This window comes from Pongo abelii, chromosome 14, assembly GCF_028885655.2.
Source record: "Pongo abelii isolate AG06213 chromosome 14, NHGRI_mPonAbe1-v2.0_pri, whole genome shotgun sequence".
Taxonomy (NCBI): domain Eukaryota; kingdom Metazoa; phylum Chordata; class Mammalia; order Primates; family Hominidae; genus Pongo; species Pongo abelii.
Window position 1 is genome coordinate 119079046 of NC_071999.2, and position 16221 is coordinate 119095266.

The 16221-nt window shown below is 50.3% G+C and overlaps 1 protein-coding gene across 10 annotated transcripts in view; it reads left to right on the forward strand.

Moving 5' to 3' along the window:
* Window positions 1-16221, forward strand: part of ATP11A (ATPase phospholipid transporting 11A) — a 199078-nt gene that overhangs the window by 131376 nt on the left and 51481 nt on the right. For all 10 annotated transcript variants that reach the window (XM_024231048.3, XM_024231049.3, XM_024231050.3 and 7 more), the window contains exons 7-13: window positions 1395-1498; window positions 2010-2060; window positions 5468-5532; window positions 6464-6545; window positions 7566-7716; window positions 9195-9392; window positions 15427-15600. In XM_024231048.3, coding sequence (XP_024086816.3) covers window positions 1395-1498; window positions 2010-2060; window positions 5468-5532; window positions 6464-6545; window positions 7566-7716; window positions 9195-9392; window positions 15427-15600 — 825 coding nt within the window. The remainder of the gene's footprint in view (window positions 1-1394; window positions 1499-2009; window positions 2061-5467; window positions 5533-6463; window positions 6546-7565; window positions 7717-9194; window positions 9393-15426; window positions 15601-16221) is intronic.

The window sequence follows — 16221 nt, forward strand, 5'->3', positions numbered from 1 at the left end:
AATTATTTGAGCCCTTTCCTTAAAAGCAGAGTAGGGGCGTGGGAAGGGTCCACCCGACCTCTGTTGGGATCCCATGGGGCCCACGTGACTACACAGGCTTGTTCACTTCTCTGGACTCTTCACATTTGTGAAATGGGGACAACCCTATCTCTCAGGGGCACTTGTAAGGATATAATTAGAAAATTCCCACTGAATTTAGAAAATAAGCGTCCCCTGATTTGTGCGCTTGGTGATGGAGCGGTGATTGTTTCCCCCCGACCCCCATTTGTGCACTTGGTGACGGAACGGTGACCGTTGGTGCACTTGGTGACGGGGCGGTGACCGTTGGTGCGCTTGGTGACACGGCGGTGACCGTTTGTGCGCTTGGTGACGGGGCGCGGTGACCGTTGGTGCGCTTGGTGACGGGGCGGTGACCGTTGGTGCACTTGGTGATGGAGCAGTGACCGTTGGTGCGCTTGGTGACAGGATGGTGACCGTTTGTGTGCTTGGTGACGGAGCGGTGACCATGTCCCCCGATTTGTGCACTTGGTGATGATGCAATGATTGTTTCTCCCGTTTGTTCTGACTCCTGTGTTTTATTTGCCCAATACTCTTCCACTAGAAAGAAACACAGGAAGGGATTCAGAGATGCTGTTGCCTCTTCGCAGATCCCTGGGCACAAGTTTCTCCTCTCTCCTCCCAAGGCAGGGCTGGTGCAGCCCTCATGCCCACCTGCTGGTGCTCACAGATGCTACTGAGGTCACCAGGCCTCAGAATGTGCTCGGAGAGCAGCAGCATCAGCATCACTGGGCACCATATTAGAAGTGCAGTTCTCAGGTCCTCCCTAGACCCACTGCATCAGAAACTCTAGGGCTGAGCCCAGGAATCAGGTGCTTCAGAAGCTCTGGGTAAAACTGACATTCATGCAGGCTTGAGGAGCCCCCCGGCCCAGGCCACGTGAACAGTTAAGTAGAAGGCATGTGCCACCCAACAGCGACGGGCACAGGCAGGTTGTTGCCGAGAAGTGAAAATGAAGTGAGGTGATCCTGTGACTGCTCCCCGTAAACAACAGGGCGTTCTGTAAAAGGAAAGGGATATTTCAGGTCCTGGATTTGTTTCCTAATTAATAGCTACTACTATGACAGATAAATCAGTGTCCACACTTGAAGAATTCGAGCATTGCTGTCTGTCCTGTTAGTTTTAAGTGGAGGACACTGGGTAAGAATGGAAGGATGAGAATTTTCTGGCACCTGATAGATGCAAGAATAACAGTAGTACCTTATCTTTCTGTAACTATTAAACATTTATAAACTCAAGGGTCAGCCAGGCTTTGTAATCACTTGGTTGGAGGCACCAGCGTCTGGGTTTGTGTTGACCGTTTTGGCGGTGAGCTCACATGTCTTGCGCATTTGTAGACACATTACGCGGTCCAGGACACCAAAGGCTTCCACACGGAGGAGGATATCGGCGGACTTCACGCCACCATCGAGTGTGAGCAGCCCCAGCCCGACCTCTACAAGTAAGCAGGGGCTTCGGGTTCTTTAGAAACGGTTTTTTATGCCCTCAACATTGCTCTTGCTTTTTCACCCCAAGTAGTCCAGCCATGTGGTGGTTTGGAAAGAGAATGTAAATCACTGCTTGAAGATTAAGACTGAGTCAAAAATACATTACTTATTGATTCTCATAGACTTCACTCAGATTTGTAGCTTTTTATACAAATATTTGAAGTGGCTTAATGGAACTATATTTGCAGGGAAAAAAAAAGAATAAGTTTTCTTTATTTTATGGAAGACATTTGTAAACTGTGGGTTAAGGAAAATCACTGAAGCCATGGGCTGATCAGAACAGAAAGTACAACAAGGGAAGGGGCTGGAGCGGAGCTGGTTTAGCCGCACATGGAGCGGGCCGGGTGAAGATGTGTGGCTCACAGCGGCCTCCTCTTTGGAGACAGGAAGGCAGGCAGGCCAGGCATGCGCTTCCGGGGGGCCGCTGGGCACATCCAGTTAGTAACGTGGCTTTTCTGTCACCAGGTTTGTGGGTCGCATCAACGTTTACAGTGACCTGAATGACCCCGTGGTGAGGTGAGTGCCTCTGCGGACGCCTTGGCCACGGTCATCTCCCTTGTTGCGGTAGAAATGCATTCTTTGACGGATGAGGGTTTCCACGGCGGCTGCTCTAGCAGATTTGGAAGGTGGAGTTCCACTTTCCCACAGGGCCAGGCTCTACTCTCGTCTCTGGTTTGTCTCAGGCACACATCTGTGAATGTTGACAAGTTAGTGACGCTCGTGAAACAAGTTTTCGCACAAGACTCTGCTGAGAGGGTCGTCTCACAGGCCGGGAGGCATCAGGGTCCCATGGAACAGTTTCAAAGTGAAGGGCAGAGTACAGCTTCCCTGTGAGAAATGCCCTTTCGTGATTCGGGTACTGATTTGTCTTCAGATATGAAGTTGAAAGACTTCTAATTTGGAGGCCATTTTTGGGAATCTGTTCATCCACTCGCCATCATTACTGGGGTGCATTACTGGCTCAAGGCCTATCTGAGGCTCACGCCTACCTGAGAAGGTGAAATCGGTAGCCGGGGCAGCTCACGGTCGGCTGCTGTGCCTTCCCGTTCACCAGCATGGACTCAGTGGCAGTCACATGACATACGCATGAGGAGACAGCGACCCTCAGACACCTCATCTATGGCCCCAAGGCAGCCTCACCTCAGAGCCAGCCTGTGCTGAGTCCAGCTCTGAGCAGCGCCCACCTCCCAGGCCTAGGGATATTTTCTCTGACATTATTTCAAGATCTAGCATTTGTTGCTGACGAGATATTTGAATGTCACAGTTCAGGGAACTGGCTTTCACTAGGTTTTAAAGTTTCATCTTCTTCATAAACTCCACTTGTTAGGGAAATGATTTTTCTTCCATTGTAAGCACTCTCCAAGTTGTTGATGTCTCGGTAGGTACAGCATTGTGTGTTAAACAACACATCTCCCAGACACAGAAACACACTCACTGGGAAACTACTGCAAAGTGAATAGTTCCTGAAATGCTTAGCTCCTTGTAAGTCTCCAGGAGTTACTGTTTTAAGAAAACCATTTGTGCACTTCTTAGCATGTGTTTGTCATCATTACCCATAAGCAGGCTAGGAGGTGCTTTTGAGAATTGTTAGTGGCCTTGCCTTGGTTTGCCTACATATATACTGTTCTAAAGGTAAATTCCTCCTTACTTTGGAGAAATCACTTGTATTTCTGTGTGCTGTGAGAATTAATTTGTGTTTAAACAGACTTAGGCTTATTCATATTACCTATGGGATGAATCCAAAATAGTAAACATTGCAGGCTTTTCATCTTTATAGTTAGACCAAGTTTATTGCCGAGGAACTTGGGACGATAATTGCTAATGTATTTTGCATTTTGATACTAACTCTAGTTTCACTTTTATTTTATATATTTTATTTTATTTTATTGGAGACAGAGTCTTGCTCTGTCACCAGTCTGGAGTGCAGTGGCACTATCTCAGCTCACTGCAGCCTGCACCTCCCGGGTTCAAGCAATTCTCCTGCCTCAGCTTCCTGAGTAGCTAGGATTACAGACGTGTGCCACCACGCCCAGCTAATTTTTGTATTTTTAGTAGAGATGGGGTTTTGCCATGTTGGCCAAGCCAGTCTCAAAACTCCTGGCCTCAGGTGATCCACCCACCTCAGCCTCCCAGAGTATTGGGATTATAGGCATGAGCCACCGCGCCTGGCCTAGTTTCACTTTTAAATGTTTATGCTGTTCCATAGACTTTTAATATTTAGATTATTGAAGATGTTTGTAAATTTGTGATGTGGACAGTTAAGAATTACGCACCCAAATTCTCAATCCATTCAGAGTGACGTTTCTTCTTCCTTCTGTCCTAACTAGAAGCAAAGTACTTTCCCAAGTAAATTATTTTTAGACTTCCCTGAGTCACCTTTTATAAAATGCTGTTTGTTTTCGTAAACACTTGGCAGGAATTATTATAAGTGTGTTGCAAACAGAAGCTGACAGTCCTTATAACACAGCCAGACAACCCATATGCAGCCTGGGAGCTCCATCTTTAGTGATTGCCGGGGAGGATGCGCTTGGAGCCCTCAGCCACAGCCTGGGGTAGACACCTCTCCCTCTGGGCAGCCCCACTCTGCCTGTCTTCAGCCGGATGCAGTTCTGAGGTCTATCGACCAAATATACGTTTTTGGTTGCATGCATTTTATGTTCATAATATTCAGTAGGTTCTTAACTTTCCATGATAGAAGGACAGTAAATACAATGATAAATGAAAAGCAAACTTCAGCAAACACTTTTGACCCTTTACCCTCTGAAGCAATCCTGTGGATGTTATCAATAGCAAAATTTATAAATTTGAATATTGCTGCTTATTTCTCCCTTACTACTTAGGAAATGAGAAGAGATTATTTTTCCATCAGCAGGGAACCCTGTTATATCAAGAATATAAGCCCCTGATGGCAGAGACCCTGCCTGCTGCTCAGCGTGGCTTCAGTGCGCAGAGCGGGGCTTGTTCCTCCATGTGTGAGATTTTTAAGTTATTTGGCTGTTGCTTGTTTTCCCCCAAAGCAGCCGTGCATGGATTGTCCCAGATTTACAGGTCCCTCCATTCAGAGGAGCTTTGCAGTGTGGCTACCAGTGTTTCTAATGGCCAGATAGAGTATCAGACTTTGTCTCCAGGAATAAGACTGTGTTTCATGGGACTGCCCGAATCTCACTGAGGATGTAATAGAAACAATTGAGGCTGGGCGTGGGGATACCCAACTGTAATCTCAGCACTTTGGGAGGCTAAAGCTTAAGGATCACCTGAGCCCAGGAGGTCAAGGCTGCAACGAGCTATGATCGTGCCCCCAGCCTGGGCAACAGAGTGAGACCCTGTTGCAAAAAAAAGGGAAGGAAACAGTTGAAAGTTGAGTGACTTTTACTTTATTTCACATCCACCCCTCTTTAGCCTTTCCAGAACATTCTGGGACCTTCCAGTGCAGCTGTTCTCAACCTGAGGCTTGTTAGGAGAGGGCTGCTGGGCCCCACCCCAGGGTTTCAGGTTCTGACTCGGTAGGCCTGGGACAATCTTCCTGACTAGTGTGATGTTCCTGACTGGCTCCAGGTGCTGCTGACGGCACTGGTGGGGCCACTGCAGGGACCCCTGCTCTAGAGGTCTCTTGGGGAGTGTTGCTGAGGCTGTCGGGTGCAGCTCAGTGGGTGTGGGCGGGGCCTGAGGTCCCGCGTGCACCAATGGGAGGCCCTTGCCGCTACTCCTGGAGCCATGTGTTCGTCCCCCAGATAAGACCACATCTGTTCACATGGACCTGGGCTGACTTAATCATCTGAATATAAGCAAACCGCCGTGTATGCTATCTCCTCTGAAAATGAGATCTGTTGAGCAAACAAGCGGGTTTTGCATCTGCATCTTGCCCCCCGCCCTGCCCGCTTGCCTTCGTGTCCGCATCATTTCTGATCATCGTATCTTTACAGGCCCTTAGGATCGGAAAACTTGCTGCTTAGAGGAGCTACACTGAAGAACACTGAGAAAATCTTTGGTAAATATTTAATTAATTATTAACCATTGCCCCTAACATTAAGGATGCATGAAGCAAAGTTAAAACCCGCAGCAGAACCCGAGAGCATTTCTTGGCGCCTTGAGGTGCTGGAGGCTTTCTGGCCGCGCAAGTTCTGCCCCACTGAGATTTGATCAGTGAATAAGTGCAGTCCTGAAGCAGCAGCATCAGAGAATACGGCTTACAGATTAAGGCTTCTAGTTTTGGATTCAGAAACAGAACGTTGCATCCATGAAGGAATTTACGAAATTTAGTTGTGCAGGAAATGTTTTTCATGTCTGCGTTTCTTGGCTAGGATCTCCCATTTCTTGTGGGTTATTGTCGTTTTAATTGAGGTAACTTTTAGAGGTACACAAGTGTGCCCCACTGTCAGAAAATGCTGTGCAGCTGTCCCTCAGTGTCCTTGGGGCACTGGTTCCAGGATGCCTGCAGATGCCAAAATCCACGGATGCCCAAGGCCCCTATTTGCATGTAGCCTACGCATGTCCGCCCCTGTAGTTCACATCGTCTTAGATTACTTCTGATACCTAGCATGATGTAAGTACCCTCTACCGTTTTTATCATCTGTATTTTGTATCATTGTATTGTTATTTTTATTGGGGATTTTTTTCATATTTTCCATTCCCAGTTGGTAGAACCTGCAGATTCAGAACTCGTGGACATGGCAGGCCCAGTGTATATTAAGATATGAATTCTTAAAAAATGAAGCATAGATTGCTTCCTATGCATGAAGAAGGGTCTTTATCCTAAGGAATCAAGTGCTAGTGTTATGTGGCTATGGACACTAGCTTGTGAAATTAAAAATAGGATTCGCTTTACCCAAGAATTGATTTTCCCCACAGCTCTGTGTAACTCACCATAAGGCAAAACACACTTGCGCCCTGGTCATCACCCTTGCTCTTCCTCTCTGTAGGTGTGGCTATTTACACGGGCATGGAAACCAAGATGGCATTAAATTATCAAGCAAAGTCTCAGAAGCGATCTGCCGTGGAAAAGTAAGGCTCCCTGCCCCATCGCCGGATGCGTGTGAGAACCTGCAACTTAAAAGTATCATTACCTACTGTAGAAATGGAAGTAGCTTCCTCTTGGCCTTCTTGGCAGTTCCTTTGCCACTATACAGCATCTTAGTAACTGCAGAGCTGACCATTCAAATGGACTTCCTTATTTTGTGGTGAGGTGGATGGCCACACCCCTCCTTCCTGCTCTTTCTAACGCCTGATACCAGGTTCACGGCGCTGCCTCTTATGGACACCCTGACGTTCCGGTTCTGAAATCAGTTCAGTGTCCAATAGCTCCTCCCACCATTTCATGAAAAACTCCAAATGGGCTTTTACTTTTCACTCTGGGATTTGGTCGAAACCACGCATTCTCTGCTGTGGTTTTACAAAGGAAAGCATTAGCAGAGAGAACAGAATCATCTTTTCACTACACAGGAAAGTCCTGATGATAAATATGTCAGGATGGTAGCTGAATTTGTGCTGGAAAAGAAAGGGTTCTTCCTGAGATCTGCTAAGACCTTAGTTAAGGATCTGCTTTTCCTGTACTGAGGACACTTCCTTTCAGAGTTATTTACTTTTCTCCTCCCTCCTTTCCTCCCTCCCTCTCTTCCTTCCTCTCCTTTCCTTCCTTCCTCTACAGTGGTGGGTAGTCACTAAGTTTTGAACTAATTTGTTGATGTTTAATGGTAGAAACTGATTTCTGGATGTTCTTTTCAATGACGGAAGTCCAGGCAGTGCAGAAGCATGGTCCGCAGTGTGGCTGTGAGCAGCCCTCTTTCTCCTGCCTGTGGCACTTTCCCTCGTCTTGGTTCTTACCTTTGGCCTCTAGAAGTACATGCCAGGGACCATGGCATGGACGCAAGTACAGAGGACCCACTGTGGCGCGTTGAGGGCGAATGCATCACCATGCCTTTCCTATTCTGTTTCTTCACAAGGTGTCATCTTGATATCTGTGAGAAGGAAGTACAGAGCTCATTTCCTCAGGGACCAGTGATCACCTCTGTCCTTTTGTTTTAGATCGATGAATGCGTTCCTCGTTGTGTATCTCTGCATTCTGATCAGCAAAGCCCTGATAAACACTGTGCTGAAATACGTGTGGCAGAGTGAGCCCTTTCGGGATGAGCCGTGGTATAATCAGAAAACGGAGTCGGAAAGGCAGAGGAATCTGGTATGGAGAATCACTGCCCTTGTATGATCCGAGGTGACCTGTGGGCCATTATTACGAAAATGTGGTGCAAGAAAAAGATGAATTTACTGTAGGCAAAAAGGTGAATTTACTGTAGGCAAAAAGCAGCCTTGATTGATTCAATCTCTGTGATAGATGCATTCACTGAAATTTAAAGTCTCAGTGGATACCAGCTGCTCCTGCCATCTTTGGATCTGGAAAGGTACAGGTTCCCACAGCGAAATCATCAGGACAATACCTTAAATACTTGCACTGTGTCCTTTGTTTAGAGGGTGCTGAGAAAATGCTTGTTAATGATTATGAGATAAATGGCACATATTTGTGGTAAATACTTGGAAAAAAGGATCTGCTCCCAGTCCAGAGCAGGGCTGTGTGCAAACCCAGACCCTGTCCACTGAGCCTAGAGCAGGGCCATGTGCAAACCCAGACCTGTGTCCCCTCTGTCCAGAGCAGGGCCGTGTGCAAACCCAGACCCATGTCCACTGAGCCTAGAGCAGGACCGTGTGCAAACCCAGACCTATGTCGACTGAGCCTAGAGTAGGGCTGTGTGCAAACCCAGACCTGTGTCCGCTGACCCTAGAACAGGGCTGTGTGCAAACCCAGACCCGTGTTCCCTCTGTCCACTGCAGGGCTGTGTACAAACCCAGACCCATATCCACTGAGCCTAGAGCAGGGCTATGTACAAACCCAGACCTGTGTCCCCTCTGTCCAGAGCAGGGCCATGTGCAAACCCAGACCCGTGTCCACTGAGTCTGGAGCAGGGTGTGTGCAAACCCAGACCCTGTCCACTGAGCCTAGAGCAGGGCCGTGTGCAAACCCAGACCCTGTCCACTGAGCCTAGAGCAGGGCTGTGTGCAAACTCAGACCCTGTCCACTGAGCCTAGAGCAGGGCCGTGTGCAAACCCAGACCCTGTCCACTGAGCCTAGAGCGGGGCTATGTGCAAACCCAGACCTGTGTCCCCTCTGTCCAGAGCAGGGCTATCTCTGCATCATCTGTGCTTCCCACAAAACTAACATGGCCCCACAGATCAGGATAAAAGTATACTGAAAAGTCATTTCACCAGGCTTAGTTTTTACATCTCTAGGTTGTTACCAAGTATGTTTTGTTATAAGAGACACAAAGAGATCCCATGAATATAAAGAAGTAAAATTGCCACTGGTGTCTGGTCGGCGTGTCTCCTGTCATCAGCATGTGCTTGTCTTAACTCGTGATTTAATCTCCACTTGCTGGCAGGACAGCCCCGCAGCTCAGCACCTGGACCCGGCAGGTCCTGGCTCAAGAGACCAGGTGACCCAATGGCTGCCCCCCGCCCGTAGTCCTTGTCTTTGGACTCTGAAATCTTGTATTTAGTAGTAGCACTCGTATAACTTATGCCTAAGCCTGAGGTGTTAGAGCAGCATGCTGGAGCCCTGCTGTCCCTCCTGGCGGAGGCGCTGACCCACACCTTCTGCTCTCGCAGTTCCTCAAGGCGTTCACGGACTTCCTGGCCTTCATGGTCCTCTTTAACTACATCATCCCCGTGTCCATGTACGTCACGGTCGAGATGCAGAAGTTCCTCGGCTCTTACTTCATCACCTGGGACGAAGACATGTTTGACGAGGAGACTGGTGAGGGGCCTCTGGTGAACACGTCGGACCTCAATGAAGAGCTGGGACAGGTTGGTGTCTCCTGAGTCATCTGCTGTGATTTATTAACATCTGAGTGAGTCTGCTTCACGTTCCTCAGGTCCTGTGCCTGTCATCCGAGCGTGTCTGTCCCTGTAGCTGGTGTAAGACAGCAGCAGGGTTGTTTTGAACCCTATTTATGAAACAGTTGGCAGTGCTGTTACATTTACAACAGATGCGGAATTACCTGCAGTTGCTGACTCCTGGAAACTCATCTGGAGCTTCCCGGGCAGAACTCTTTCTGTGTGCAGGTGTGAATCAAGGCTGGTGGGTAAAAGTGGCTTTGCCAGCCTTGCACTCTGCTTCTGCACCTGATATTCAAGTCTCATAGCAAGCTGGGTATTCTCACTTTAAAGATGAGCAAACCAGAGTTTCAGTGACTTGGTGGATTGCAAAGAGTTCAAACGCCTCCATTCAGATCCTGCTGCTGCATGATGGCTGCGGGAGCTTGGGCTTCACCGCCACACCTCGAGTGTCTCAGTCTGTGAAATGGAGATGATAACAGATGCCTTACAGGATTAGGTTGCGGATTAAATGAGATAATGGACACAAGGTGCACAGCACAGAGTCTGGTGTGACCACCGCCCTGCCACCGCACCACCAGGCGGCACACACCAGACCTGCTGGCTTGGGAAGGGAGGTAGGGAAAGACCCATTCCCTGGGTTTCCCCAGCCTAGAGCGGTGACCTTCCCTACCTTCCCAGCCTTAACATAGCAGAGTGCAGGGTTGCCAGAGCAGGTACCAGTAAAGGGTAATTGGACTGAAACAGAAAGCGATTTTGAGGGATATTTTAGCAAACAAGGCCACTTTAGACAGGTAGCTGAAATCTCCATCTCGCTCCCAGATGACAGCCTGTAAATAGACTTAGACTCTGGCAGATACAGAGGCCTCTGTCTGCCTCCTGTGAGGAAGGCCAACAAATGGAAGGATCATGTTCCACGTTTGATGAGTTTGACTTTTGAATGTGTTCCTCCAGCATATCCCATACTCCTCACAGTGCTTTATTGTTTCAGTCAGCAATGCGCAAACTATAATTTAGTTTCTCAGTAGTCAGGTATTTTTACCTAGGAATATTCTATCTCCTTTGCAACAATAGATGGTACATTTTGTGAGCTTCTGATAAATTCTTTGAGAAAGAATTTTTTCTGTAACAAGGAAAGTGCCCAGCAGTGTTGAGTGCGGGAGAAAGCGCCCAGCAGTGTAGAGTAGGGGGGAAAGTGCCCAGCAGTGTTGAGTGGGGGGAGAGCGCCCAGCAGCATTGAGTGCCGGGGAAAATGCCCAGCAGTGTTGAGTAGGGGGAAAGCGCCCAGCAGTGTTGAGTGCAGGGGAAAGCGCCCAGCAGCGTTGAGTGGGAGGAAAGCTCCCAGCAGCGTTGAGTAGGGGACGAAGCACCCAGCAGCACTGAGTGGGGGAAAGCGCCCAGCAGCGTTGAGTGCAGGGGAAAGCGCCCAGCAGCGTTGAGTGCAGGGGAAAGCGCCCAGCAGCGTTGAGTGCGGGGGAAAGCGCCCAGCAGCGTTGAGTGCGGGGGAAAGCGCCCAGCAGCGTTGAGTGCGGGGGAAAGCGCCCAGCAGCGTTGAGTGCGGGGGAAAGCGCCCAGCAGCGCTGAGTGGGGGAAAGCGCCCAGCAGCGTTGAGTGGGGGAAAGCGCCCAGCAGCGTTGAGTGCGGGGAAAGCGCCCAGCAGCGTTGAGTGGGGGGAAAGCGCCCAGCAGCGTTGAGTGCAGGGGAAAGCGCCCAGCAGCGCTGAGTGGGGGAAAGCGCCCAGCAGTGTTGAGTGTGGGAAAGCGCCCAGCAGCGTTGAGTGCGGGGGAAAGCGCCCAGCAGCGTTGAGTGCGGGGGAAAGCGCCCAGCAGCGTTGAGTGCGGGGGAAAGCGCCCAGCAGCGTTGAGTGCGGGGGAAAGCGCCCAGCAGCGTTGAGTGCGGGGGAAAGCGCCCAGCAGCGTTGAGTGCGGGGGAAAGCGCCCAGCAGCGTTGAGTGTGGGAAAGCGCCCAGCAGCGTTGAGTGCGGGGGAAAGCGCCCAGCAGCGCTGAGTGGGGGAAAGCGCCCAGCAGCGTTGAGTGGGGGAAAGCGCCCAGCAGCGTTGAGTGCGGGGAAAGCGCCCAGCAGCGTTGAGTGGGGGGAAAGCGCCCAGCAGCGTTGAGTGCAGGGGAAAGCGCCCAGCAGCGCTGAGTGGGGGAAAGCGCCCAGCAGCGCTGAGTGGGGGAAAGCGCCCAGCAGCGTTGAGTGCGGGGGAAAGCGCCCAGCAGCGTTGAGTGCGGGGGAAAGCGCCCAGCAGCGTTGAGTGCGGGGGAAAGCGCCCAGCAGCGTTGAGTGGGGGAAAGCGCCCAGCAGCGTTGAGTGGGGGAAAGCGCCCAGCAGCGTTGAGTGCGGGGAAAGCGCCCAGCAGCGTTGAGTGCGGGGAAAGCGCCCAGCAGCGTTGAGTGCGGGGGAAAGCGCCCAGCAGCGTTGAGTGCGGGGAAAGCGCCCAGCAGCGTTGAGTGGGGGAAAGCGCCCAGCAGCGTTGAGTGGGGGAAAGCGCCCAGCAGCGTTGAGTGTGGGAAAGCGCCCAGCAGCGTTGAGTGGGGGGAAAGCGCCCAGCAGCGTTGAGTGGGGGGAAAGCGCCCAGCAGCGTTGAGTGTGGGAAAGCGCCCAGCAGCGTTGAGTGTGGGAAAGCGCCCAGCAGCGTTGAGTGGGGGAAAGCGCCCAGCAGCGTTGAGTGGGGGAAAGCGCCCAGCAGCGTTGAGTGTGGGAAAGCGCCCAGCAGCGTTGAGTGGGGGGAAAGCGCCCAGCAGCGTTGAGTGGGGGGAAAGCGCCCAGCAGCGTTGAGTGCGGGGGAAAGCGCCCAGCAGTGTTGAGTGGGGGAAAGCGCCCAGCAGTGTTGAGTGGGGGAAAGCGCCCAGCAGCGTTGAATGGGGGTAAAGCGCCCAGCAGCGTTGAGTGCGGGGGAAAGCGCCCAGCAGTGTTGAGTGGGGGAAAGCGCCTAGCAGCGTTGAGTGCGGGGGAAAGCGCCCAGCAGTGTTGAGTGGGGGAAAGCGCCCAGCAGCGTTGAGTGGGGGGAAAGCGCCCAGCAGCGTTGAGTGCGGGGGAAAGCGCCCAGCAGTGTTGAGTGTGGGGGAAAGTGCCCATCAGTGTTGAGTAGGGGGAAAGCACCCAGAAGTGTCGAGTGTGGGGGAAAGCGCCCAGTAGTGTTGAGTATGGCAGATTTCTTCTCTGCCCTCTTCAATCTATCTCCCTGGAGTCCTGCAAAACAGAATTTGATTTCTGTTGTTCTGTCCTGACCAAAACCAGGCTCCAGCCTGGAGGCTGACCTCCTCATACACAAAGAAGTGTGTACTGTTGCTCATGGGGGACACACTGAGGTCAAGACAGGTGGACAAGCCCAAAAGGCAGGTTCATGTGACCGCAGCTTCGTGGGTAAACGCCTGTGCCCACCGTCGTTGTGCAGTACGATAACACGACTTCTTTTGTATGTGAAATAGAGATTGACCCACCAGTCAAGCGTCTGTGTCCACAACAGAAACAACCATCTGCCATGGAGTTCCTGTGCCAGAAGCGCTTTGTGCACCTTCTCTGTGTCCTGTGTGCACTTTTTGCACCTTCTCTGTATCCTGTGTGCTCAGTGCCATTGGCCCTGTCCCATGGAGATCCTGTGCCAAACAGTTTGTGCACCTTCTCTGTATCCTGTGTGCTTAGTGCCATTGCCCCATTTCTCAAATGAGAAACTGAGTCAGGAGCAGGCAGTGCCCTGTTCTGCGAGGCAGTGCTGCCTCCCAAGCATGAGTGCCTTGGAACACAAATCCTGCTTCAGGCCAAGTTGAGCAGGCAGGCGTGCGTTGCAGTGAGGGCCAACTTTTGTTCCGAGAGCTGAGGGTGATGGCAGCATTGACCAGCACTGGGCTTAGGGTTGACTGTCCCACCACCAGAAAAGAAAATTGCAGGCCAGGACCCCTGATGAACAAAGTTGCAAAAATCCTCAACAAAACACTAGCAAACCAATTCAGTAGCATACAAAAGGATCATACCCCATCTGTGGGATGCCAGGGTGGCTTGACTTGTGCAAATCAGTAAGTGTAGTGCATTACATCAGCAAAATGAAGAACAAAACCATATGATTATCTGTGATGCAGAAAAGGCATTCGACAAAATTCAGCATCCTTTCATAACATCTCAACAAATTAGGTATCGAGGAATGTACCTCAACACAATAAAAGACATAAATGAGAAACCCACAGCTGACAATGGAGAAAAGCTGAAAGTTTTTCTTCACACACAATGGAGAAAAGGTGAAAGCTTTTCCTCTGAGATCAGAAAGAAGACAAGGCTGCACACATTCACCCCTTCTATTTAGCATAGCACTGGAAGCTGTAGCCAGAGCAGTGAGGCAAGAGAAAGAAAGAAAAGGCATTCGTTTAGGAAAGGAAGAAGTGAAATTGTTGCTGATGACACAATCTTATATATAGAAAAGCCTAAAGACTCCACCAAAAAGCTTTTAGAACTAATCAACAAATTCACTAAATTTTCAGGATCAAAATCAACACCCAAAATCAGTAGTGATTCTATATACCAGACATGAAACTATTTGAAAAAGAAATCAAAGACTTTAACAAACTTGTTTAACAGTAACAAAGCAAACAATCTTATCTCTGCGTCCCGAGCTAACAGAACTGACTGGATTTGTGTCCAGAGGTTTTAAGCTTTTGTTTCCACGTTCTTAAAACTGGGATAATAAGACAGTTGATGTGTTAATCACAGTTGAAGATTAAATGAGGCGCTGCCCAGTGGCTGGCACACCCTGAGTGCTCAGTAAAGGTCTTTTATAATTAATTTTTATTATTGTTCATTTTCATGGTCATGTTTCCTAGAAATATGCCACCTATTTAGTTATAGCTAAACAGGATGATAAACCAAACCTCTTAACATTTGTTATTTCATTCTTATCCATTTTACCCTTTTAAAAATGTTTTTAGGGCCAGGCACAGTGGCTCATGCCTGTAATCCCAACACTTTGGGAGGCCGAGGTGGGTGGATCGCCTCAGGTCAGGAGTTCAAGACCAGCCTGGCCAACATGGCGAAACCCCATCTCTACTAAAAATACAAAAATTAGCCAGACGTGGTGGCAGGTGCCTGTAATCCCAGCTACTCAAGTGGCTGAGGCATGAGAATTGCTTGAACCTGGGAGACGGAGGTTGCAGTGAGCCGAGATCACACCACTGCACTCCAGTCTGGGCGACAGGGTGAGACTCCATCTCAAAAAAACAAATAAAAATAAAAATGCTTTTGGGATTGAATAAGCGTTTATTCTAAGTTACTTCAAAGTCCTGTGTAAGAAGGGTACACAGGTTGAATATCCCTTATCCAAAATGCTTGGGAAGAAGTGTCCCCGTAGACGCGCCCGAGCTCAGTCTCAAGTTGCTGCCACGCGTTCCAGAGCTCCCACCTTCAGTTATTCACGATAAACCTGTGACCCGTGAGCTTATCTAAAATCAGAGTTTAAGACGGGTTGTATCTTTAACACGTATCACAGTTTTCTCCGAGATTTGTTTTGTCCTTATTTGCTTCAATTTTACCTTCTCAACCTTACATGGTATTGTGGGTTTTGATCTCTGAGACTGTATAGAGTAAGTTCGTCCTCTCTGTAGCCTTGGTTTTTTATTGTTGTTGTTAAGATTCGGGACGACCCACTCACACTCTGTCTTCCCAAACAAATGGAGCCCTGGCCCCACCCATGTCTCTGTCCCAGGGAATGGGACTGCGAGACCATACTCTGTTTTGCTCCCAACCCAGAGAAGGTGTCCCGAGGCCTCCCCACCCATCCTCGTGAATCGCACCTGCCAGGACTGCAGGGTCCTGTTGGACACTGGGAAGGAGGATGAGGCGGAAGCGTGGCTTAGCCCGGTGAGGTGGTCTGTCTGGGGGAAAACCTTTAGAAATCCACCGCCTATTCAAGTCACAGTGGGAGCTGGGGGGGAAACACGGCAGCTGTGTGTCTGAGTTGGAGACATGTGGGCCTCCCTCAGAGCATCCTGACTTGCTGTGCGGTGCCTGCAGGTGGAGTACATCTTCACAGACAAGACCGGCACCCTCACGGAAAACAACATGGAGTTCAAGGAGTGCTGCATCGAAGGCCACGTCTACGTGCCCCACGTCATCTGCAACGGGCAGGTCCTCCCAGAGTCCTCAGGAATCGACATGATTGACTCGTCCCCCAGCGTCAACGGGAGGGTAGGTGGCAGCCCCCACGCCGTCCAAGTGTGTGAGTGAGTGGGCGGCTGTGCATGCTGAGTCCACCCCTTTTCACTCGAGGGTCCAGGAAAATCAGGCGGTCTCTACGGACTTCAGTGGGAGGGATGGTCAGAAAGTGCGATGTGTGTGGTGTCCCGTTAGGACACATCTGCTCGGTGATACCCGTGTTAGAATTGGTTATGAAAACCATAGAAGCAGGGCAAACACATGCATGCATCCAGACACCATGTGCACACACGGACGCACATGCACACACGCTCACATGCAAACACATGCACTCACACACACCCAGATACCGTGTGTACACACAGACACATGCACACACGCAGACACACGTACTCACACACACACACAGACACTCACACACTTCCTGACACCGTGTGCACACACGCTCACACGCAGACACACACGTACTCTCACACATGCCCAGATACCGTGTGCACACACAGACACATGCTCACACACAGACACACGCATGGACTCTCACACACGCCCCGAGTGCTGTGGCTCCAGACCTCAGCATCTCTGGGCAGGGCTGGAGTCCCCGGCCGACGCCGTTCCTGAATTTCCCCGCACGCAGGGCAGCCTCAGGGATCAGGT